The following is a 27,038-nucleotide window of genomic DNA, read 5'->3' on the forward strand; positions in this document are numbered from 1 at the left end:
AGCCATGTGGGTTAGCTCCCTGGCATGTAACTTAACACTAAAAACTGAGACCAAACTTCAGTTCTATGACTCTGAATAACTTCTTTAATAAACCTTTTATTAAACTTTGAGTTTACTTCTCAGTGGTGATTATTACAGTGTGTTTTCTGACTCTTAAATAAGTAAAAGCATTTTTGAGAATGTTATTTACAAATTTCCACAGAAGATTCAGTGAGGTATCATGGGTCATTTCCTATTTTCACCATTTAATCTGTGTTACCTTTGTACTGTATTTAACCAGACTATCCTTCAGTTTTCACGCCTGTGAAGTGGGGATAATAACAGTGTTTGTCTCATTGGGTTATTATAAGGATTAAATCAGATAGTGTATGTAAATTACACAGAAAGGAGACATAATAAGAACTCTAGTCACATTAATGGATATCATAATTAATTAAGATGATTTCCATCACCAAATCATCCTTCAGCCTGAAAACTGACCAGAGCTCCAGCTTTAACTGATCATTCCCTAGCCCTCTCTACCCTGTTCCTTTCCTTGCAGGACCCTGGGGAGGTGTCAGCAAGAGCCTGCCTCATCATTGCCCATTTATAACACTGACCTTTTCCCTGAAGTCTGGATCTGCTTGCCCAAAGGACCCCATCGTATGTCCTGGAACTGTGAGGTTCTTTTCTCCACCCCATACTCTGAGGGTTGGATCAAAGAGATGGTTTGTGTACCCCAAGGCATGAACAATGGCCAAGAGCTAGCCAAGGAGTAGCTGTAACAAGATTATGTGGGCAGAGTATGAACCTGAGTGCTGGGGTATCCATATGCACACACAACATGCCCCTTTGGGTTCTGGGCAAAACTGAGAATGGTCTTTCCCCATCACTCACAGAGCACACTAAACAAATGTCAGTAGTTTAAACATGTTAAATGCCAAGCCAGAGTTTCCATAACTATGAAAATATAGTTCAGTTAATAGAACATATTTTATTTGCCAGTGTTCTATATTGATTATGAATTTAAAATACTCAGGCTTGTGGAGTTCCATTTATATTACCACTTCTGTAACCACAGAATTAGGGCTGGTCCTATGTATGGAAAAAAACAACTAAAACTAAAAATTTCAACAGATGTTTCCAAATCTTTTTGCCACCATCCTTGTTTTTCACTTTATATTTTATACCAAAACACATACACCCACACTGCTAATGTAAATATATGTATGCATGCAAATGTATGTGTGTATATATAAATATATAGCAAAAGAGAGACATACACATAAAAATATATACTATGGCTGCAACTCAAATATTTCTTACCAAGGCATAACTGATGTTCAGCAACCAATAAAGTGCTAAACATATGGTACATATATTGAAGGGGGAAAAAAAGCATAATGATGGTATAACTGTAAAAATGGTCAGTGCGCCCTCAGACCAATCTGCAGAGACTTTTTTTTTTTAGTGCAATTTTTTTTATTTGTCCTTTTTTCAAAATTTATTTACTTATATATATATATATATATATATATTTTACATCATTGTTCATTTTTAAACAATGTTTGCTTCCCCCCCACCTCAGGTGTAGCCCCCATAGAATTCCCTCCACCAATTCACCCGTGCACCATCATCACAGTCCCCTGTGCTCCTCCTTCCCTCCCTCTGATCCCTCTCCCTCCCCCTTTCCTGCAAGATGTCTCTGATTTATAATTGTCTTTGTTTTTGTTGTGTTGTGCTTTTACTGTTACTATTTTTCCCGTGATGTCTTATTTAGTTCCCCTATATCCCTGCTATATGTGAAACCATCTGATATTTTTTCTTTTTCCTTTTGACTTACTTCACTGAGCATAATTCCTTCTAGCTCCATCCATGTTGCTGCAAACTGCATGTGTTTATCTTTTTTGATTGTTGAGTAATATTCCATGGTGTATATGTACCACATCTTCTTGATCCAGTCATCTATTTTTGGGCATTTGGGTTGCTTCCATGGCTTAGCTATTGTAAACAGTGCTGCTATAAACATAGGGGTGCAGGTGCCCTTTGGAATTACGGTTTCTGTGTCATTTGGGTAAATACCTAGGAGTGGAATTGCTGGATCATATGGAAGCTCTATGTTTAGTAGTTCAAGAAATCTTCACACAGCTCTCTATAGTGGTTGGACCAGTTTGCACTTCCACCATCAGTGCAGGAGAGTTCCTTTTTCTCCACAACCTCGCCAACATTTGTTGTTGATAGTTTTTTTAATATGTGCCATTCTCACTGGTGTGAGATGGTATCTCATTGTAGTTTTGATTTGCATTTCCTTGATTACAAGTGATGTTGAACATTTTTTCATATGCCTGTTAGCCATTTGCATTTCTTCTTCAGAGAAGTTTCTTTTTAGCTTTTCTGCCCATTTTTTGACTGGATTATTTTCTTTGTTTTTGTTGAGTCTCATCAGCTCTTTGTAGATTTTTGTAATCAGTCCTTTATTGTTAGTGTTGTGTGCAAAAATTTTCTCCCAGTCGTGGGGTTTCTCTTTGTTTTGGTTATTGTCTCTTTTGCTGTGCAGAAGCTCTTTAATTTGATGTAGTCCCAGCTGTTTATCTTTGCCTTCACTATCACTGCTTTGGGTGATGTGTCTGTAAAGATGTCTTTGATGTGCAAATCACGTAGTGTTTCGCCTACATTTCCTTCTATGTATTTTATGGTTTCAGGTCTTATGTCTAGTTCTTTAATCCATTTTGGGTTCATTTTTGTGTATGGTGTGAGGTAGTGGTCAAGCTTCATTCTTTTGCATGTAGCGATGCAGTTTTCCCAGCACCATTTATTGAACAAACTTTCTTTGCTCCAGTGCATATTCTTTGCTGCTTTGTCAAATATTAGTGGACCATAAATTTGTGGGTTTATTTTTGGATTTTCTATTCGAGTCCATTGGTCTGTGGATCTGTTCTTGTTCCAATACCATGCAGTTTTGATGATTATGACTTTGTAGCATAGTTTGAAGTCTGAGAGTGTGATGCCTCCGTTCCCTTCTTTTTTTTTTTTTTTTTCAGAAGAGCATGGCTATTCGGGGTTTTTTGTGATTCCATATGAATTTCATCAATAATTGTTCTATTTCTTTGAAGAATGTCATTGAAATTTTTATTGGAATAGCATTGAATCTGTATATTGCTTTTGGTAGGATGGCCATTTTGACGATGTTAATTCTTCTAATCCATGAGCAGGGGATGTCTTTCCATTGCTTTGTGTCTTCTTCTATTTATTTTAACAGTGTTTTACAGTTTTCTTTGTATAGGTCCTTTACCTCTTTTGTTAGATTTATTCCCAAGTATTTGATTTTTTTTTGTTTCAATAATAAAAGGGATTTTTAAAAAATTTTTTCTTCTTCAGATTTATTGTTTGTGTATAGGAAGGCTACTGATTTTTGCATGTTGATTTTGTATCCTGCCACTTTACTAAACTGATGGATGAGTTGAATTAGTTTTTCTGTTGAGTTTTTGGGGTTCTCTATGTATATTATCATATCATCTGCAAATAGTGATAGTTTAACTTCTTCTTTTCCTATTTGGATTCCTTATATGTCTTTCTCTTGTCTTATTGTTCTGGCTAGGACTTCCAGTATTATACTAAAAAGCAGTGGTGAGAGTGGACATCCTTGTCTTGTTCCAGATCTTAATGGAAATGCTTTTAGCTTTTCACCATTGAGAATGATACTGGCTGTTGGCTTGTCGTATATGGGTTTTATGATGTTGAGGTATGTCCCTTGTATCCCAATAATTTCAAGGGCTTTTATCATGAATGGGTGTTGCACTTTGTCGAAAGTTTTCTCAGTATCTATTGATAGTTATCATATGGTTTTTATATTTCTTTTTGTTGATGTGTTGGATGACGTTGATTGATTTTCGGATGTTGAACCATCCTTGTGTCCCTGTAGTGAATCCTACTTGGTCATGGTGAATTACCTTATGGATACATTGTTGGATTCTGCCAATCTGCAGAGACTTTCATTGGACCACAAAATAACTGTGCCAAAAGGGTAAAGGGGAATGTGCAGAGGTCTCGCCTACGCACTGCCTGGGGAATCCGCGAGCCTAAAACAGAAAACCCTAATGCCACAGAACTCCACTCATGCCAACCACCTTGTATAATCATCAGCATAACCCACCAGCCACTCCTGCACCCTCCTTCCCACTGTGCACTGAACCAAAGACCTGTCCTTTCTGGGCTGCTGCCCCTCCTCAAAGTAATTTCACTCAGTTCTCTAGATAATACTGGACTATTTTCTGAATGCCTACATTATCACCACCTCACAGTCCTCCCTCACTGGCCTGGTCCTAACTATAATCTGACTCTATCTACAGAACAATAGTGCACTGCAGCCTTTTCAGCATTTGAAAAAAGCAAAAGAATTTTCCTAAACCTTGCTATTTTTGTTCTACCACTTCCATTGCATGTGAAAAGTTTTTTTTTTTTTCCTGCTTAAAGGGAGATTCTAAAACCTAGAAGTTCTACCTTCATTTCCAGCCACACCTCACTCTCCTCCCTCCCCTACTGCCAATACATAAGCTGCTATATCGGTGTTAATAGAAAATGTTGTCTTATTGTATTATATTTTTATGCAGTATCACTGGTTCATAAAACTGTACGATTCAGGGGGATGGGTTCACACCTCTTCATGTGTATGTTACTACTCAATGCCAATACCAAAGCACCAAAACCCTTCACCATAGTCCACTGTCATCACAACTACATAACCTGGGAAAATATATTCCTGTTTTCTTTATACTTACAATGGAAATAACAACTATATACAAAGTTTCAAAAATATTAAAATATACATATAGAAAAGCCTGCAAGCCAATATTTGAAATCCAAAGGATCATATGCATAACACAGTAAATGAAAGAAAGCAAGTATTAAATAATCACACTAATGGAAAAAAATGTTGTCTACAGACTGCCTACTTTTTGCAACTGGTTTACAAGGATATAATTACAAAAATTGAAAGTAAATATTTGGAATATTTACAGCAATTTGACACCAGAGGACTCCTCTTTGAGGGAAATATTGTTGAGCTTAGTGGTGAGACACAAATGACACTCGCAATATCCACATGTAAGTGCCATCTTTTTATACCAAATTTTATTATGCATTTACATCACATAATTCATATTATTAAAAATGCAGGATTAGTAGTCTAAATCTAAAGTTAGTCTAAATTTACAGTCTCAAGTGGGACCCATGATTCTGCATTTCCAATGAGCTCCAAGTTGTACGAATGTTGCTGGTCCAGGAACCACTTTGAACAGCAAGGATTTAGACAACTTAATCATGTGAACTTCTGACCAGTCATGCTTTTGCACAGACCTGCATTTTGCAAAACCCTCTCAAATATCACAAACTGAGCTCTGTGGTTATTATTGCCTCTATTCAGAGCCACTGCTGCTCACAGGCTCTATAACCTTGGAAAGTTAATTAACATTTCTCTACTGGCATTTCTTCATCTTTAAGTGGAGAATAATAACTCTAAGTACCTCATAAAATTGTTGTGAGATTTAAATGGACAAATTATGGTAATATTTAGTATAATGCTTGGCTTATGTTGGCCACTTTAAATTATTTTTTGTTTCTTGCCTTATCCATTTAGCAAACTCCTATTCAATCATTACTTCCACAAAGCTATTCTGACATTCTCCCACCACAGAAACACAAGCTACTCACTCTTTTATGATCTTAACACACTTTATAATCCAACTCTGCTATTGAGATATTCCTGACCAAATATAATTTGTTCACATGTTTCTCTCTCACTTCCTAGTGTGCAAGCATTAAGAGCCAGAATTGTCCGTATCTCTGTATCCTTTATACATACCATCTCGATTGGTGGAAAAACAAAAAAACCTAAATTTTTGTATGCAAATTATTATCAATCAGTCTTACACAGCATTGTAGCAGGAATATGTGTTATAAAATGTTATCACTGAAACTATGAAATGCCATTATATTCTTCTGGGGAGATTTTCTCTTCATGAGAATAAAGTCACTCATGAATCATTTTAAACTGCTCATATAAGGTTTAGTCTCTATGAGAATTATAAATCATTCATTTTGTGGTATGAGCAAGGAGGAGAATGACAAGATGGGAGCTGTTTAACAGTCTTTTTGGGATGGGATGCAATATTTGTCTTTTTTTAATAAGCAACACTTAAAAGTATAAATCTTGAAATTGAATTATCTAAATAACTTCTCTATTTTATAAAAATAACATATAAGATTTACTAAAAAGAGGTTGCTTTAGCATAGATAAAAGGAAATGCCATACAGCAAATAATCCGATTTAATATTTTGTAAGTTCCTATTTTTAAAATGAATGTCTCCAATAGCCACTTTTCAGTGAAGAATAATTTCTGACAACACTTAGGGCTAAGCATAAAACATAAAACACCCTTCTGAAGCACACTACAAGCTCTAGGAAACATGGCTTTTATGACGGGAATTAAGCAGAAGTTACAGGATTCCTCAGAATGAGGTCATGTTTGACCATTTCCCTAGGGATTACATGTCTGTGAGTGACAGTTTCATTGTGTCATCTTGTCTCACTCCTGTGTCTCAGAAGAAGACAATAGTACAGGTAGATTCCTTTGAAAGAGAGAATATTCCAAGTCTTTATTTTCTTTATGCCTAAAGTTTTACCAGCCCTGACCATTTCCTCTCCTTACCTCTGTTTTTCAGTGGTGGCAGTGTGGGGTGTAGGTCTTTATTACATTCATTCCGTTCTGTGCAGCATTCAATTGATCTTCTTTGATGAGGAATGGGTGTGTCCTAACATTGAACCCAAACAGCTATTATTATGTTTCCCCAAATTTTAAAGTCACATAATCTAATTAGAAATTAATATTGTTTACAGAACTCATTAAAATTCTGATAATTTTACTTGAACATTTTGCAAAGGTTGTTTTAAGTAATTTCTTTCATTTAGCCATGTAATAGTTTACTGAAACTTTTGCATTTCCACAAAATTAATACATTTGTAATAAATGGTGTGCACAATATAAATTGAAAAGAAGGCTTGGCTTAATTCAGTGAGCAATTTGAGCAAGATGACCTAATGGGTCACAAGCAAACACTAAAGTGAGTAATATTTGATTTCAAAATGAGAATTGGCCCAATAAGAATTCTTCAAATTATTTTCCAAGTTACTGAAACCAGGACAGTCAAGAAAAAACAACTGCTTTGTCTTACTTGAATCCTACCTGTTTAAAATCTAGTCAAAAAAACATTACAAAGTAGAATCATGTCATCTTCCTTACCCGACACTGAAAATCCGAGCCTTCTAGTCCTAGACATCCAGATGTGACCACAGGCATCCCAGAGTCGTCTTCTTCTATCATTGTGAAACAATATCCATCTGTGCTAAAACCCAAACACATTGAGTAAGTATGTGTGTGTGTGTGTGCACCAGTATGAGAGTGTGTATGTGTGAGAGAGATTGTGTGTGAGAAGGGTAAAAGGAAATGAAAATGTTTGCCATTATTTAATTTAAATAAAGAAAAAGTCAATGATCATTATAGGTTACAATCTGTTAAGAAAACTTCTTTATATGACAGTTGATTTAAATGAGCATAAATATTTAGTAATATCTCCTTTGCCAAAAACTTTTAAGAAACAAAGACCCCAAATTTCCATACAATGTATACCATTAACAGCCATAGATGCCAAGTAGTTACTAACACTTATTTTGGTCCTTTGTAAGTTATACTTTTCACAAATCAAAAAAACAACTATATGAAAAAGGTGATATTACTTCACCAACTATGTGAAGGATATGATTTTGAAAGAGTTCTTGTAATTCCCAAAGACAATACAGCCAGTCAGAGGAACAAAAGGGGCTTGCACTGTGCAAATGAACATGTGTGCTGGTTTACTTGCTCTGAGGTGGTGCAATTACCTCTTTTGAAGGCACACAAACTAAAGATAGGTAGGAGCTGGGGTCAGCAGAGTTGAGATGACCAAGATTCTGCCATTGTTGTACCTGCTTCTGGGTTGGCCTGTCATGTGAAAACACTAGCTTTGTGTGAGTGGACTGGGCTTAAGATGGGGGTGGGGCAAAGATGGGAACAGAAAGATGGGTTTCAATAAGACCACTGAAACCAAAGAAACAACATTTTTAATTTCTAGAAGTTTTTCTAGATTCAAAACAATCTTCACTTTTTCTATCTCATTTAACCCTCTCTAATAATAAAAAAAAGAAATATTTTTCTGTTTTACAGATGAGTAAATAAAAGTTATGAGAGTGTAATCAAGTTATACAAGGTCATAAAACAAACAGTTATAGAATCAGGCCTTGAATCAAGGACCTCATTTCATTTACACACATTTTCCACTATCCTATTCTATGTTAAAAATGAAAAACAAGAACTATTATACACAGAACTATTTATAAACAGACATTACTGTCTCACAAGTTTGGGTGATGCATGGCAGAAGATTCTCAGTATAAATCATAAGCCACTACTGCAAGTGCTAAAAAATAAAGTACTAAACTGTATCTCCATCCTTTTCTCTCTATATATGTGAGTGCTTGTATCCAAGACAGATAAGACAATGTAGTTTGAAAAGGTCAAAAGGAAGCTCTGATCATGTACTAGACATGACTTGTGGGTTTGTATTTTCTGTATTAGTGATCACAGCATCCTCCTATACATCAGCCCTTCAGTTATCACCAACACCTGAGAACAGTCTGCTTGGTTTATAAGCCTGAGGTGATCCAAAATACCTCAGTATATAAGAACTAGCAGAGCAAAGTTCAACATACCAATGAATGGCCAGAGAGGACCAATAATAAATCTGTTAGACTGAGGTCAAATGCATGATATTGTTGTGGTAGAAAAACTAATACTGAACAGTCTATGCTCTGAGTTCTTTGGGGCCTTCTACTTAATTGACTGAAATTACTCTGAAAATCTATAGCATGTAAACACTGAAGGCAATAAATAAAAGAGCTATCCATTACAAATTTAAACAATGCAAAGAATACCCATGTAAGTTTGAAATGTTTTATATAGACTATTACCCTATCATCCTCAGAGTTTTGAAAATGATAACAAGATAATGAAGATTTATGAAGAAAACAAATGTTAAAATAATTTTAAATAAGACTGAAAGCAATCAGATGTATATGTGAATGTAGGATGAATCATTCATTTATAATAATACTTCAAATAGAAAAGATTGATCTAAAACTTCATAATAATGCTGCCACTGGGCCTCTCTGGTGGCACAAGGGGTTAAGTGCCGCACTATGAAGCAATCTGCAGCCTCTGCAGCACAAGTTTGATCTCCAGCCTGCCAGGGAGCAACCCACATGGCACATCAGACCTCTCCTGTCTCACGCGCTGCTCCCCTTAGCAGTGTATTTCAGTCAATCTGCTTGCTCTGTTCTCCACTCTGTCCCTGGTGAATCCTGTCACCCCCTGCATCTCTGGCCTGTACCCCAGGTCTTGTATGAATAAATAAAAGTGGGAGAATAAAGGGACCAAGGTGAGGGACAATCTCATAAACACTGCACAAATCTTTAAAAAAAATGCTGCCACTATACTGTAGGTAAAGAAAACAATGAACAAAATAGAACAGGTATATACCAATATAGCTCTCATGCCTCTCAAAATGTTAATTCATGAAAAAGCAAACATTAAAGAAGTTAAGGGTCACATGACATCAAACTAATGAAACAATTTTAGTTATAACACTTAGATGGTTCCATGGTTTCAAGTTTCTTTGAGTCTGCCTTATGTTCCCAACCAAATGGGTGTCTGGAGCTAGATACCATCAGGGAATTCACTGCTTCAAAAGATTTTCAGTGTGTCCAAATGAACATGTTCATGGAAGAAAGGGGTGTACTTGTTTGAAGCTTTCAGGCACCAGGCTGCTCCCTTCAGGTGAAGTATCCCTAGCCTGCAGAGCTCTGACTTCTCTTTGTGGCCCAACGGATTTATCAACGACCTCTGGACTCAAACTCATTCATTAATTGAAGAATAGTTATGAACTAATTTCATAATATGCCTAAAATTACACTGCCAGCATCTTTATTTGTAGTGTTCTGCATATTGTTTAGTTTTAGCAAGTGCAGTGTTTATGAGATTTCCTTATACCTTGGTCCCTTTATTTTCCCACTAAGATTTTATATTTCTCTGTTGCAAACTCAGTGTTGATTAGAGAAGGGACAATAGGAGAACTTCTAGATAGTTTATATCTTTATAAAGATTAATTTAAGAATAAAATAAGACTTTTAAAATGTTAGTTGAAAAGAGTTAATTCTCTCTTCAATCAGAGTGAAAGAACATTTAAAAGCATTATTAATATAATTTTAAAATTATTATTAAATAGGCCCTCCCTGGTGGCCTAGGGGTTAAGTCTCAGTGCTACGGCCTAAGCTAACCCACATGGTGCAGCAGACCTCTCCTGTGTTGTCTGTTCTGCTCCCCGCTCTGTCTCTGGTGAATCCTCTCACCACCCCCCACCCCCAGCACCTCTGGCCTATACCAGTTCTTCTACACAAAAATAAATTTAAAAAATATTATTAAACAGTTTAAAAATTTGCTGTTGACATAAATTAATTATATGAATGGATATCCAAGTTAATCCATGAGGATTAACAGCTATCTTGACTGCTCGATTTATTCCATATTTTTTTCAGTGTATGAGAACAAATAACACCCTTATAATTTCTTTCATATTTTTATTAAATCATAATCTACCTGAAAAAGCTACTTGATTTTAGGTCATTTGAAAACAGGTCCTTGAGAACATTCTGTCTTCTAAAATATTAATTTCATATTAAAGGGAATAAAAAGAGTTTTTAAAATTGTTACAGGTAAATGCAAAGATATATACAACTTGAGAGTTACTCTTTAAACTATATAGATTTTAGTCAGGTAACTAAAATAACTGGTAGTTTCTTAGAGCTTCACTAACAATAGTTCTATCTACTAATATTTATCGAGCTTACTATGTCTAGGCAAATTATATGCTGAGAGCACAGGGGTTCTGTGTTTGCTTCTGAGGAGCTCATGCTTATGCACAACTGTGATCCTAGAGAGACTCATTCAACTCAAACATCAAAGAAGTTAAGGGGCACAAGTTAAGGGTTAAGGGCTAGTTAGAGTTTTCTACTAATTAGGGATAAAAGCAAAGAAGAATGTTGAACAGTATTAATTACCAAAATAACAGAATCCTAAAAATTTATTTCCCCCCCTAATCATCTTAGCTGGATGTGTTACCATAGAGGTGGAAAGGAAGATAATAAAATATATATACTGCTACTGTTCCCTTTTCTGGCATTTCCTCTGAGAGATCATAGTACTGAGGGAAGGTGAAATTACAACATAAATGATAAGTTTCAATGTGGGTGATGCCTTTTAACTTTTTATTCAAAGACTTGGATGTACTATATATCCTTTTTCAGTAGCCACACCAGAGGCTTAGTGTTGTGTTCCATTTTCTGTGATATACCAGATTTCCTTCAATTTTTCTCAACTTTTATATTAATCAAGTCTTTGTATATTCTCACTCCTACCATTCTGTGCAGACCCACCTTACCTTTCATCTTGCCTGGTCTGAGAGCCATCGAGAGGACTTCTTCTCCTCTCTCAACTGATCCATTCTGTCTAATACTATGTGAGAAATTGTGGGTCTGCTAAACTAAAGCGCCCTGTTCATCCACCGTTATTGTTACCTGTAGTTCTGCACTTCTGTACAAAGATCAGATCTGTCCAATTAATCAGTCATAGCAAAATCTTAAAAGATGCCTTTCAAATAAGCAAGGAGAAGAAAGCTTGGGAAGGGTATGCATCACGAGGTATGACTAGGAATGCCTGGGGGACCGAGGATAAGGGGCCCTTGAAGCTGATCAGTGGCAAGCCTTGTTGATAAGATTAGAACCATGACCAAGGGTCTGAGGCATGGTTTCGATCACAACACTTCAAGAATTACCTGGTCACCAGACTCACATCACCCTGAAGCCCTAGATGACAAAAACACATTCTTTTGTTTCACCCAACTTTTTATCCTTGTCCTGCTACCCCACATAACTGATGCTGTATGATTATTTTATCAATAAAAAGGCCAGGATCTTGATTGTGCAGCAGCATTGCACAGCCTGCTCCTGACTCCCATTTATCAGTGTGGTGTTGCTGATGCAACAAGAAATATCACACTTTCATTCTCTACTCAAGAATCTTCAGTGATTCTCTCTGCATAATTTTCAAAAAAGCCTGTCTCTTTCATTTTCCATCAAGTCCAACAACAAATTGAGTCAGTTTAACATTCATTTATAAAGGAAAGGCATAAAATGAGAGTTATCCCCTATAATGAAAGGCTTCATAAATGAATATGAAATCAGAGTCTCTTACAACAAAATTGCAAGGTCTAAACAAGAATCCACCATTCTCAGAAGTGCAAAGATTTGAACACACCATCTTGTAATAAAGGGGGAAAAAAGAGAGATCATAAATCATAATGCTCAAGTACCCTGGGGAATGGTGGATAAACTGGATGCAATATGAAATCTATAAACAAATAAGAACAATGTGTACTTTAAACACTCTGAGACCCTGAAACAGGAGCACCTGTCTAAAAACTCACATCACATTCAGCAAGAAATTTAAATGCCCTGGGTTAACACAAACTTTGTAGAAAGGCTCACAGCCCTTAAGCTTCCCCCTCTCCCTCTTTTGACTCTTCAAGGTGTAGGTGGAGACTCATCTATTGCTCACTTAGGCATTCAGTCTCCATTTGCATATTCTTGTACAAATACAGTACATACTGACATTTTATAACTATTAAAGCATAAAAACTTCCTTGGCAGGAGAACCTTTGAGCAGAACCCAATAATGTAAATGAGGAAGTATTCAAAAGTATTCCTGAAAAAGGATAAAGAAAATATTTAGAAAAGGAAAACTTGTGGGAGGAAATAAGGAACCTGAGAAGCAATTGGAGAGGGACAAAATGACATCACAAACAAGCCAATTAAAAAAGGAAGAACATGTAAAGCCAGACACTATTATATAGATGAAAAGAAAAATAAGCAAGGCTGATATTATACTTGCTAGGACAGGAAAATAAGACAGAACATTGGTTTGTGAAAGTCTTATAAAAATAATTACTTGGAGACTTTGTAACATTCAAAGCCGGCATGATGATCTGAGGTTCTGAGAATAGAATCTGGAAAAGAACTGGAAGTATTAATAATGTAAAATATCACCTGAGAAAACACTTACAAGACAGATACTATCTTGAGGGAAATAGGACAATGGTCTAATCCCTTATTCTGAATTATAGATATAATAAAAGCTCCAATACTGTATTTAGTCATGATATATTTGCACTATTTCCTGTAATATGCATGCCATTAGGCAGTAGAAATGACATGGATTTTGGAAGCAGGCACGTGTGCACCTGATAGGAAATCAAGACCATGAATGACTTTGATCTTGCTATTGACAAGGAAAGTGATTAATGGTAATAGTTAAGAGTTTAAAATCCCTCTAAACTGGGTGGGCCTTCCTGGTGGCGTAAGGGGTAAAGTCTCAGACTATGATGCTATCCCGCAGTCACTGCAACACGAGTTAGATCCCAGGCCAGGGAGCTACCCACATGGAGCAGCAGACCTCTCCTGTATCACTTGCTGCTCCCCTCAGCCGTGTTTTTCAGTAGATCTGCCTGTTGTGCTCCTCACTCTGTCTCTGGTGAATCCTTTCACTCCCTCCCCCACCTCTGACCTATATCCCAGGTCTTGTATGTATAAATACATAAATCTTTAAAAAATAAAACCTCTACACTTTGCGGTTTCCTTGAATTACACCATGTGAGATTTCAGAATCTTTTTAAAGTATGATGCAAATCTTGACTTTGACCGCCTCCAGGAAAATGGAAGTTTTTTTTTTTTATTATTTTTATATTCCCCATACAATTGCAACCCCTTGATTTTGACCCCATCCCCTCCTTCCCGCCCCCCAAGTGTGTCTCTGGTTCATAGTTGTTTGTTGATTTTGATTTTTTTCTTTCTTATAGGAAAATGGAAGTTGTAATGAGCATGATACATGCCATGAAGACCTGGGTATACCTAGGACAACCAGGTTGACTAAGATCTACCTGATCAAAGCCCTCAGACTAGACAGTTTAGAACAATCCTTAGCTAAGTTCAAGCAACCTTGCCCTTTTCTTATAACTGTTTTACCCAAGAGTACAAGATTTAGTGCTGTATTACTCAAAAAGTGTATTGCCCTGCAGGTCAGCACACTATTTGTTACTGTCCTGTGAGGACGTTAGTACAGAAACTGAAATGTAGAGCAATAAATGTGGCTCAGTTGAACCTAACAGAACTTAGAAATAATGGGGCAGACAATTTGTAAAATTTATTTTTCTAGTAATTCATTTTTTACTGTACTTCATAAAAGTATTAGTGCACAATTTATTGGTGGGGGGAACTACCTTTCAACAAAGATAATTTGTGATGGGCTGATTTGGAGATCAAAGAGTAGAGCATGTATTTACAGGGACAGAGGCAGAAGGGCCTGGATTAATTCTGTGTCTTAGGGCACAGAAACAAATGCAGTCCCTGTGATTTACACACGATTGACCCCAGTTTACAGGAGATTCAACTAGAGTTGATATCTCATTGACAAAACGTATGTGCTGTTTACTTAAGAGTGAATATTCCCTCCTTTGAGAAGCAGTATTGGGGTTGACTGCTGGTCATAAATTCAGAAATTTGGAATCCTGGCCACAGTTTTTTTTGCATGAACAGTGACTGAGTGAAAACTTCTTAACTTCTCAGGGCCTCAAATGTCTTACCTAGAAATAGAGACAGAGCTATATTTTTTAAGAGGAATGAGGCAGTGATTAAAGATATGTCAATGTAAACATGCCAGCATGTATAAAAAGCTCAATAAATATTAGTTTCCTGTTGACTTTTAGAAATGAACAGATTCAAATTGACTGTTATGGTATATGCATGTTCTTTTGAGGGGGTCCCATTATTATTGCTGCTGCTTATTTTTCTGGTTTACTTATTTATTTGTTTTCCTTTTCTTTGCTATCATAAACCAAAGTTTTGCAATCACATAATTCATATGTTGTTTCAATCTAGCTTCTACCTCTACTTTCCCATTAAATATTTCTAAACTGTAGTTAGTTTGGGAAGTCAATAAATCTGCTTTAGATCTTATTCTATTTGACCTCTTGATCATATGCCCTTTCTCTGTAAACTTGTCTTCAATGCCACCATACTCATAGCTTTCTGCTCACTGTGAGTTCTCTGGGCACCACCTCCTTTAATTAAGCATTAAATGTCTTACGGGCCAGTCCTACTCTGGGAGTTTGCACTCTTCTGTTATTATTGTCAATTCTCTAAGATCCATCTAGCCAAGGCTTCCCCTTAGCTTTGTGCCTGACTATGGCACTTGATTGGGACAACAGAATATTCGAGAACATGACATGAGCAAAGGTTTTTACGAGGTTGCTCTCTCACACTCATATGAAAAAGAAGATGCCCTGGGTAGATGCCAATCCCAGTAAAATAAGGAAAGACGTGGAGCAAGCCTGAACTCAAGCAGCAGTCTGAAGCCAATCACATCCAATCCAGCAAAAATCCAGCAAAGCTTCAATTCACTTATAGACCAAGGAATGAGAAAATTAAGGTCTCTAGTTTAAGCCACTGTGATTTTGAGGGTATTTATTTCACAGGAAAAATTGATTAATATTCTAACTTACTCTGTACTCTCTCCCTCGGCTCTTCTCTGTGTTCCTAATCCATATCCTGTAGCCTAATCTTTAATATCTCTACCTGGATGTGTAAAATCTTCAATTTAGCATGTCTAATATTGGCATGTGATTCTTTTCATCTCTCTTCTTTCAATAAAAGGCTATACTATGTATCTAAATCTACATCCAGACATTGTGAAGTTCCTCTAGCCCCCTTTCACATCCAAATAATCAACACAAAACTTTTCTTCTAAATATATCTCCAGTACATCCAACACACCAACACCATCCTAGGCCGAGATTATTTTCTCTTATATGAACATTGTTCATAAGTTTACTTTTTGAATTACTCTTACCTTATATTTGTTCTACCTGAATTCATTTTTATTTCCTCATTTACTCTGCAGCACAAAGAAAAGCAAATTATATCACATTCATCTCCATTACCACCCTTGCTAAAATATCCCTCCTATGGCTTCCTGATACTCTCAGAAATAACACCAACATTCTTACTATAGCCGACAAGGCCATGCATAACCTTTCCTGTCTCCAGGGTCAATTCCTAACACATCACCTACTCGCTGTACATTAGGAAAACCATTTGTCTTTGGACATGCTAAACTACTTTCCATCACAGAGAATTTGCATTTCAGTTACTGTGGCCTGAACACTTTCTCCCGAATATACTTGAGACTTCAATAACCTATGCTGAAAAAAAGACAAAATATTTAAAATTGGGATCCTTTTGGAAAACCTAGACATATGATGACTGGACTATAGCTCAAATAACACACACAGACTCATTCTTCATTGCTAAAAACTCAGACAAAATAGTAATCCATCTAATTTGTTTCTTCCTACTAGTTTTTCTTTCTTCAGAAAGCTTTGTAATCCTCTGGGTCCTAAATTGCTATGCCCAGTGATAAGAATAAGCACTGCCTACCATGCTGAGCTCTTCTGCCAAGCAAACGAGGCATTATTTATGAAAACACCAAAATTTTCTCCTTGTGTCATTCAGTTAACATGTTTTGAGGTACACACAAACACAGAGGTAAGCTTATATATTTGATTTCACTTCATAGTAAACTTAAACAAAGGTCTCAGGAAGAAAAAAAATCCATTTAGTTTCATGCTCCTTCCCAGGTCCAGGCCCCACAGTTTCCCAGACATTATGCCTGCAGTACAAACCCAGCAGAGTCCACCTCCCTGTTTTGGTTCATCATCCTTTCTGAGGACAGACTCAACTTCTTTCTTCTTATTATTATCATTACTACAGTAAAATCGACATATAGCATTTCTCCCACATTATAACTCCAGAAATCCTCACTGGCCTGGTTAAACACTTCTTCCCAACCACATTTAGCAGGCTTGCCTCTTTGTTCTCTGCTATCCTCATCTAAGGAGTAAACACAGAGTGACCAGCAAAAATGATCTGGCTGCATAAAATGTATAAGGAAGACAGGGCAGGCTCAAATTTTGGGGCGTATTTATGCAAACACAAATATCTATAGTTTATTCTCTAATACTGATATAAGGTCTGTTATTATTCTGTTGTCCAGAGCCAGTTTACAAATATTCCTACAGTTTTTGTGTTCCTACCAAAATCCTAACACCATCAGTGCAATTAATGCTTAAGAGAAAAATGCCTACACATTTGACAACCCCTCATATTTTAATTATTTTTGGAATCGATCTTTTGAAAGGAAATAGAGGTTTCTACTCCTTGACAAGGAGCCGGGGACCCGTGTGCTAAGTTCATGAGCATGTGTGGTGATAAGTAAAAGAAAAGAAGCTCAGAACATCATTTCAGAAAAACAATGGAATTCAGTATTTTTCTGAAAACAGATGAAAAATTAATTATGAAAATTGAGATTCAATGTGGTTAAGTGCCATTCCAGAAAATGTGTTCTTGAGAACAAAGCCTACACATTTATAATTGAAAAATCAAGACTCTTTGTTAAAACCAGGTTTACATGACTTATATGACCAACCTGCAAATGTTGTTGACTGAGTCTTCCGGACAGTGGTGGTGGCATTTACAGTGCAAGATCTTTGGACGAGGGGTAGGGGCTGTGCTCTCACCATCCTCTTTCTTGGTGCCCACATTTAATTTTCCTGAACTGCGCAAAAGCATGTTATCAAGGAAGTTTGCTGAAAAGAAGTAAGAGGAAGAGTTTAAGTATCTGTGGGATAATCCAAAGTCTTTTGTCCAAATAGCATGAGGTGTTGAAACAAAATATTAACTATCCATGACACTTAATGATTTAGATAGAAAACATTTCAAATGTGTTTGATACTAAATGTATAATTTTATATATTATATACATCAAATGTAATATTAAAATTATCATAATCTTTTCAGGATAGATTATAAAATTAAATTATAATAGTTATATCTGAATGAACACAAGGAGGTACTGAGAAGAGATAAAAAATTAAGACTCAAAGTTTAATCTGTGCACAGCTTAAGACCAGTATTTAAACCCAGGTTGTCTGACTGGCAACACTGTCTTTCTACCAGTCTTCTTATTTGAGCATTTTATTTACTTTAGATGTAACACACATTTTGTAGAGAAATTATTAGAAATATTTAATCTGAAAAATTGGGGAGGAAGATGAAAAACTTATAAAAAACATCATTCAGATGTGCTTCAAAGGATACATCTTTCCGACAACCTGTTAATGCAAAAGTGTTACCTATGACAGTAGTAATGGTTCTATATCCGTCATCACTGGAACTGTTGGGGGACACTACAGAATATGATGACTACAAACATATTTTCTGGGTTCAAAATTAAACTTTATTATTTACCAGTTAGTTGACCTTCAATAACTTTGTATTATCATCATGTCTCATTTATTTTTTTTAAATGGAAAATGGAGACACTTATAAGTGTTTACCTCATGTCAAAAGTTTAAGGTGCATATTATACATAGTTAAATAAAAATGAGTAAATGTTTTTGGAAGAATTTATTTTTCATCTTTTAAGTTGTAAAACACTGTTTTCTTAACATAGGGTGACATATCACTGAGACACTTTTCACATTTTCCTTCTTCACCACTTAGGAAAATAATAATTTTCAAGGAGGGTACACATTAACTGATAGCTATCATGTTTCAAAGGCTGTGGTAAGAACTTTCATTCAGGCTATTTCACTGCATAAATTGTCAGTCTAAGCAATATTTGATTTAAAATCTTTCTCTTAACACATCTTGCTTATCTTTAATTAAATAAAATTTCATTAAAATATTACTTAAAAGACTTTTGAGTAAATATGTAAATTTTAGGTCAGAAATATAACATAATCAATAAAGGCAAACAATGTGCATTTATTATTTGTTAAATCACAAAAAATGCCTCCAGGCAATAGTTACATCAGAGAATGAAAAGTTTAGAAAAAGATGTGTGATTTTTCCTGACTTTCTGAATTTAAGATAATGAGTTGAATCCTCAGAAACTAGTAATTGAAGGAAAAACAACAAAATATGTTAAATCAATTTATCAGAATTTCCCCTTAATGAACTCTAATATTTTGCTTGTTTTTTCAAGTTTATACTAAAGTATACATCTAACTTTCTCAGACAGCTCCTCACACAGTCTGTCCTCCCTTAACATAGTTATGGATTCCTGGAATCTACAACTTTAAATATAACAGTGTGTAATGAAACCAGGAAAAGATATTATTAGAGGGCCTGCTGTACTTCAGTCTATAGAAGATTTGAATGTGCCTAAGAGGAGTTTCTCATATTCAGAAACCTGGGTAATCCACAGTGATTCTGAATCCATAGGCCTTTGGTGAGCAAAGAGAAGTTGTATATTAAACAAGATTGCATATAATTCTGAGACAGATGGTAAATATACTTTTATAACTTGAAGATTAGCTTAAACAAACAAAACTTACTTAACCCAACCACATATATTATCTCTATTCAACAGGATATTCACCCTTAATTTAAATTCTGAAATAATGCATGAAGTATAATATAGTTCATGTTAGTATCTTATGCGTGAAGCCATCCATTACAAGTTTGCACTGCCACCTATCAAGGTACAGTGGGGTATAGGTAGGCCTATATACTATTCAAGCTTAATGGTTTTCCTCTTTATTTTTTTTTAAAGATTTATTTATTTGTTTATACATACAAGAACTGGGGTACAGGCCAGAGGTGTGGTGGGTGAGAGGATTCACCAGAGACAGAATGGGGAGCAGAACAGACAGATTGTCTGAAAACACTGCTGAGGGGAGCAGCAGGCGAATCAGGAGATGTCTGCTGCATCATGTGGGTATCTCCCTGGCTGGCTGGGGATCAAACTCGTGCCACAGAGGCTGTGTTAGCTTCTCAGCACTGTGCCCAACCCCTTGCACCACTAGGGAGGCCCGGTTTTCCTCTTTTACATTCTGGTCCCCGCACCACCCCGGTGGCGCAGCAGTTGAGCGCTGGATTGCGAAGCTGCCCGCAGCCTCTGCAGCGCCATTTCCATCCCCAGCCGCCAGGGGAGGATCCCACATGGCACACAGATCTCTCCTGCCTCCCGCTGCTCCCCTCAGCAGTGTACTTCGTCATTCTGCCTACTCTGCTCTCCCCTTTGGCTCTGGTGAATTCTCTCACCCTCCCGCACTTCTGACTGTACCCAGTGCTTGTATAAATAAATGAAAATAAATCTTAAAAAAAAATTAAAAAAATAAAACATTCTGATTCCCAACCTTATTAACTTTGTGGTCTAATTTGTCACAAAGTAACTCAAGGCAATTAAACCTAAGATATTTAATGGCCTCCCTGGTGGTGCAGGGGTTAAGTCTCAGCACTATGAAGCTATCATCAGCCACTGCGGCATGAGTTTGATCCTCAGCCAGGTAGCTAACCCACATGGCTCAGCAGACCTCTCCGGTCTCGCCCGCCACTCCCCTCAGCAGTGTATTTCAGTAGATCCATCTTTTCTGCTTCCTACTCTGTCTCTGGTGAATCCTCTCACCCTCTGCACCTCTGACCCACACCAAGTCCTGAAGGTACAAATAAAATATAAAAAAAAATAAATAAGTAACAGGACAGGAGCAGTGAGCAAGACAGGAGAGGTCTGCTGCGCCATGTGGGTAGCTCCCTGGCCGGGGATGGAACTCATGTCACAGTGTCTGCAGATAGCTTCATATGTTGTGTCTTAACCCCTTGCGCCACCAGGGAGGCTTTCTTCCATACTAGATCTCTTCTCTTTGAATTTTCAAAACAAAATAAAAAGAACTCATTTACCATGTTTATGTCTTATCATGCTTATTTATCATGCTCAGCAAATATGTGTCAGATGCCTACCTTATTTGAGGCACAGCTGGTTAGGCAGGATGAACAACGTACACACAGAATTTATCATGTGTTAGGAAAGGTTATTAAATGGAATGTTTATACTACATGTTCTTTATTAGAAAGGAAACACCCTTATACTAGAAGAAATTAGGTGCATTTTGAAAAAAAATTAAGAAAGAATTCAGAATTTTTCACATTTTAAAGTGATTTAAATTTAAAAGCTTAAAATTTAGCTAGGAGGGCCTCCCCCAGTGGTGCAGTGGTTGAGTGCTGAGCTGCGAAGCTGCCCGCAGCCTCTGCAGTGCTGGTTAGATCCCTGGCCACCGGTGAGGATCCCACATGGTGTGCAGATCTCTCCTGCCACACCCACTGCCCCCTCAGCAGTGTACTTCGTTAGTCTGCCTGTCCCACTCCCTGATCTGGCTCTGGTGAATTCTCTCACCCTCCCACGCTTCTGACTGATTCCAGTGCTTGTATAAATAAATAAATAAATCTTTAAAAAAAAATTAGCTAGGATTATGTTCTTTCTAACACTGCTCATAACAACCCGTCTTTACAATAGAAGAGGAATCGTTAGATCTCTAAAATTAGATTCCTATGTAGCTATCAAATATTGATACAGAAGTATACTTATTAATAAGATTGGTATAATTTTCTTGAAAAAGGTAGGTTACAGGATATTTTAGCCATAAAATCTCATTAAATTACAGGATAAGGGACTAAAAAATGAGGCTACAATATAAAAGAGATCAAGAAAAGACAACAACAATAAAATTCTTCTAAGCAGAAAAGACAAGCAGTAACTGACTTAATAAGGCCAAGAACACTGATTCCTAACCCCAAAGGTGGGGGAAAAGTCAAGAAGAAACATCGTTGTTAACTATTAGAAAGGATGCTTTTAAACATTCAGTGCCCAAAAGGTATCAGAGTAGTGACACAGGTTATTTTCAGACATAAAATTAAAAGGAGGGTGGAAAACAGGAGGCTTTCATTTTTTAGAAGCAGTTAAAACTTCCATTATACTTCCCCAGTTCCCACAGCTAGAAACCTTTCTTTCCTACCCACAAGAAGATAGAAAAAGTAATGCATATCAATGAGATTCATTCCTTATTCTCCTTTTAACCACCAAGATGAATAACTGCAGGAAATTAAACATAAATGGCAGGGTATCATCTTACTGCAAACACTCATGAACCCTGACAATGAACATTGATTCTTCTTTCCTCACCTGGTACATGGTATATGGTTTTCAGAACTCAGCGCAGACTGGTTTATAACTATTTTATTTAGAAATTTTACTAGGTCAGTAACAAATAAAAGATAGGCATGTGGGCCATGTATCAGTGAAAGAGATCTACAATATTATCCATCAATGAGGCCCAATGTTGACAAGATACACCCATATGTAGAGAGCTTCCAAGCATCTTTCATAATGCTCCATTTTCTTGTAAACAAGCCACTATTTTAGGGTCATTAGCTATATAAAGAAAGACTGGCACATCAAAGGCTGAAAAAAATTAATATAAGGAGATATGTCTCTTAGAAGAGACATTACATTAAAGGAAAAAGAAACATTTAAAAAATTGTTAACACGGGGCCTCCCAGGTGGCGCAAGGGGCTAAGCATAACATTGTGACGCTATCCGCAGCCTCTGAAGGATCAGCTCGATCCCCAGGCCAGGTAGCTACCCACATGGCAGCAGACCTCTCCTGTCTCGCCTGCTGCTCCCCTCAGCAGTGTATTTCAGTCAGTCTGCCTGTTCTGTTCCCTACTTTGTCTGGCGAATTCTCTCAGCCCCTACACCTCTGGCCTGTACCCCAGTTCTTGTGTGCATAAATAAATAAACCTTTTAAAAAATACTGTTAACACAGCTTTCTAACCAACACATTACATAAATGAAACAAAAATATGCTGTTATACAAAGAAAACAACAAATAAGGAACTCTAAAAATATAATTGGAGAAATAAAAACTAAGGAGGTGAGTTGAAAAGATAAAGATTGGAAAATCTTTCACAATGTAGGACAAAAACCAGAGAAAGAAAAGTTAAGAAAATCAGAGAATCCAGGAAATACAACTTCTGGATAATAGCTATAGAAACAGAGACATGAGAAAATAGGAGAAAATCATCAAATTCATAAATTGTGCTAATTACCATAAATAAAAACTATTGATTTTCTAGCATGATAGGACCCACAGAATATACAAATAGACCCTCATCAAGATATGTTATTGGGGGCCTCCCTGGTGGCGTAGGGGGTTAAGATGCAACCAATGAAGGTATCTGCAGCCACTGTAGCATGAGTTCGATCCCCAGCCAGGGAGCTACCCACCTGGCACAGCAGATCTCTCCTGAATAGCCCGCTGCTCCCCTCAGCAGTGTATTTCAGTCAATCTGCCTGTTCTGTTCCCTGCTCTGTTTCTGGTGAATTCTCTCACCCCCCATACCTCTGGCCTATACCCCAGTTCTTGTATGCATAAATAAATCAATCCTTTAAAAAAAGATGTTATTATAAAATTATAACACTGAAGACAAAGGAAATCCTAAAATATTATATATAAGAGAAAATGATTAGAGATTAAAAATAAGTATGGCATTTACTGTCCCACAGCAAAACTGGAAACTAGAATAAACTAGAGTGATGCTTTCAAAATCCTAAAGGATGGGCCTCCTCTGGTGGCGCAGGCGGTTGAGTGCAGCACTATGAAGCTTTCCAGCACCAGTTCCATCCTGGCCAGCCTACAAGGGTCCCACATGGCCCTGCATACCTCTCCTGTCGTGCCCGATGCTCCTCTCAGGAGTGTATTTCATCAGTCTGCCTGTTCTGTTCCCCACTTTCTATGATGACTCCTCTCACACTCCCGCACATCTGGCTTGTACCCCGGTTCTTGTATAAATAAATGAATAAATCTTTAAAAAAAATTCTAAAGGAAAAAAAAAATTCAAATCTAGACATCACTTCCTGGGGAAGTTATAAAACAAATATAAGCTTAGAAAGAAAAGGCAATTTAAGATATTCAAGGACTCGAACAATTACTTCCTATGCACCATGCACCTTTCTTAAAAAGTTAGTGGAGAAGGGCCTTCCTGGTGGCACAGCAGTGGAGTGCTGGGCTGCGAAGCTGCCTGCAGCCTCTGCAACACTGGTTGGATCGCTGGCTGCTGGCGAGGTTCCTACATGGAGCGACAGACCTCTCCTTCCATGCCCGCTGCTCCCCTCAGCAGTGTATTTTGTCAGTCTGCCTGTTCTTTCCCCACTCTGGCTCTGGTGAATTCTCTCGCCCTCCCATGCTTCTAACTCAGATATTTTAAATTTAAACTGACTGGAAATAAATCTGTGATGGGAACACAAAAAATATGTAAAAAATAATATTTGTATTTATATATATAAATTATATATGCATATTATATATATTATATATAAGTATATATTATATATAAATATATATATAATATATATTTATATATATTATATATAATATATACACACACACACACATATGGTGGGGGATAGAAATATCTAAGCATGTAGTAGAAAGATAAGAAAGCAAAATCCTCACCTTCAATAGCAGGAAGTTAAAGGTAATGTTCAAAATTGAATAATCAAGGTCTTCCTGGTGGTGTAAGTGGTTAAATCTTAGCACTACAAAGCTATCTGCAGCTACTGCAGCACAAGTTCAATCCCCCGCCAGAGATCTGACTCACATGGTACAGCAGATCTCTTCTATCTCCCCACAGCTCCCCTCAGGAGTAGATCAGTCTGTTCTCCCCTCTCTGTCTTTCGTGCATCCTCTCACCCCTCCATCTTTGGACTTCACCCCAGTTCTTGTATACATAAACAGACAAATCTTTTTTAAAAAAATTCAAAATTGGAGGTTCCGATCAAGATGGTGGTGGAGAAACACTGCAAGTAAGTCCTCCCATAAAAAAATGTTAGGGAGGAAAAGGAGGAAAAGGGAGGGAAAGTGGCAGGTCCCTGTGAAAATCAGGACACGGAAGATATACAGGCGACTCTGGCAAACTGCTAGAAGAGGAAAGTTGCCATAAAAGAGGACTAAAAGAGAGGAAAGCTCAGAACCCTGCTTCCCTCCCCTACCCACAAAGCTGGTATGCTCTGAGCAACAGAAAGGAAAACAACAATGATGAGGACAAACTACAGATCAAGCAGGACTGTGAGTGGAAAGGAACTATTGCAGGCACTGCACATCAGGAACGGGAACTGTGGAGAACTGTGCGGGAATCAACACGGAGGTGAGCAGAAAGGCTCCAGGAGCCATTAGAGGAAGATAAGGACTCCACCAAGAGAACTGCAAATAGCTCAAGGCCATTTGGTAAGATTCTGCTGAAAAGTGCTCTTGTGCTCCAAAAGCAGATGCAGATCTCTGCTGCTCAGGTTCCCATTCCTGCGACTTAAGTTCTTGGGGAGACACATGGGAACTGTAACTGAGGTGAATGACCCTCACTGAGTAATCAAAAACCAGATGCTTGGGCACAGGAGCGGGGTGCAAAAGGCACCATTTCTGCGGACACTGCACTGGGCTAGCACCAGCATCCCAGATCTGAGGGCTTCGGAACTGAGACCCAGGGCACAAAATTCAGGGCATGGGATCCCCATAATGCACGGCACAGGGCAGACACAGCACCCCACACCGTTGAGCCATTCCACACCACCCCCACTCAGTTCCCCAGAGACCCATGAGCAAAAAGCACAGCTCTGGAAGGATATTAGGAAAGAGCTCTGGTGTCACCTAGTGATCAGAACAAAATCACCAACTTCCTAACAGTTTGGGAGCCAGGCATTTCAAAACCACCCTCAGGCTCTTAGAGGGGGTGGACCATGTAAATGGGGGTAAGAAGGGAAACAAGGTTTGGCACAAGACCCCATTCTGGAACTGAGAGCAAGCGAGGCACAGGATTCAGGGTGTGGGACATGACATAACAGTGGACACTGCACAGGGTGACAGCCATTGTTTTGGATCTGAGACCCTGAGATTGAGAACTAGAGTTCAGAATTCAGGGCACGGGATCCACACAGCCACAGGCACAGCACCAGGTGAACATAGGGCAGATACAGCACCCAGCGTGAGCAATAGCCCCTGTGTTAAGGTGCTCCCCTCCCCCCCACCATTTCTCAGAGAACTACAGGGGAAAAGTATAGGTCTGTAAGTACAGGTCTCTAGCACCACCCAGTAACCAGAGAAAAATCACCAACTAACTGATTCCCTGCTGGAACTGAGTAAATAAGGAGGGAGGGAACTGTAAGAGACAGTGCCCAGCAACATAGCCACGGCATCAACACCCTGGTGGAGTTTTGGCCTACCAGTGCAGGCCTCAGTCTGGTAAACAGCTTTTGACACCCCTGAAAGAGTAATCCAAAGAGATGCCAGCCAACACCAGTGGCATAACGTCCCAACACATAGAACAAATTAGAAAGCAAACAGCAGGGAGAAGGGAAAATACAAATAATCAAGCAAACCCACAGGAGAAGAACACACCACAAAAAGAAAATCAGTCACCAGAGCTCAACAATGACATGGAAGAACTTCTCTGCCTGTGAGATAGAGAATTAATAATCATCATGATGAAAAAGTATAATGAGATGAGACAAATAATCAATGAACTGAAGAATGAAAATGAGACCTTAAGAAAGGAAATAAAAGAAAAGGAGGAGACTAAAAGATTACTGGAGGAGACAAAGAGTTCTTGGAAAACCGTTGAAAACAGAACCGAGGAAATGGAAGAATGGATCAGTACTCTTAAAGATACTTTCAGTTGAACGACAAAGAGGCTACCACTTTCCAAAATGTATGGGATGAAGCAAAAGCAGTAATAAGAGAAAAATATATAGTAATACAGGCTCACATCAAGAAACAAGTACTTAAAGAAACAACCTAATCTCACATCTCAAAGAGCTAGAAAAAGAACAACAAAAACCCTAAAGCCAGTAGAAGAAAGGAAATAATAAAAATCAAAGCAGAAATAAATGAAATAGAAATTTAAAAAAAAATTC

General features: G+C 37.6%; 1 protein-coding gene across 2 annotated transcripts in view; it reads right to left on the bottom strand.

Moving 5' to 3' along the window:
- Positions 1 to 27,038, bottom strand: part of BMPR1B (bone morphogenetic protein receptor type 1B) — a gene marked incomplete at both ends in the record, with an annotated part of 143,980 nt that overhangs the window by 37,361 nt on the left and 79,581 nt on the right. The window contains 3 exons of one of the 2 annotated variants that reach the window (XM_084233860.1): positions 6,687 to 6,789; positions 7,278 to 7,380; positions 17,721 to 17,880. In XM_084233860.1, the coding sequence (XP_084089986.1) occupies positions 6,687 to 6,789; positions 7,278 to 7,380; positions 17,721 to 17,880 (366 nt within the window). Of the gene's footprint in view, positions 1 to 6,686; positions 6,790 to 7,277; positions 7,381 to 17,720; positions 17,881 to 27,038 lie in introns of those variants that run through there. The other variant, XM_084233861.1, reaches the window with a different exon arrangement.

This window comes from Talpa europaea, assembly GCF_964194135.1.
Source record: "Talpa europaea genome assembly, chromosome: 5".
In the NCBI taxonomy this organism is placed as follows: domain Eukaryota; kingdom Metazoa; phylum Chordata; class Mammalia; order Eulipotyphla; family Talpidae; genus Talpa; species Talpa europaea.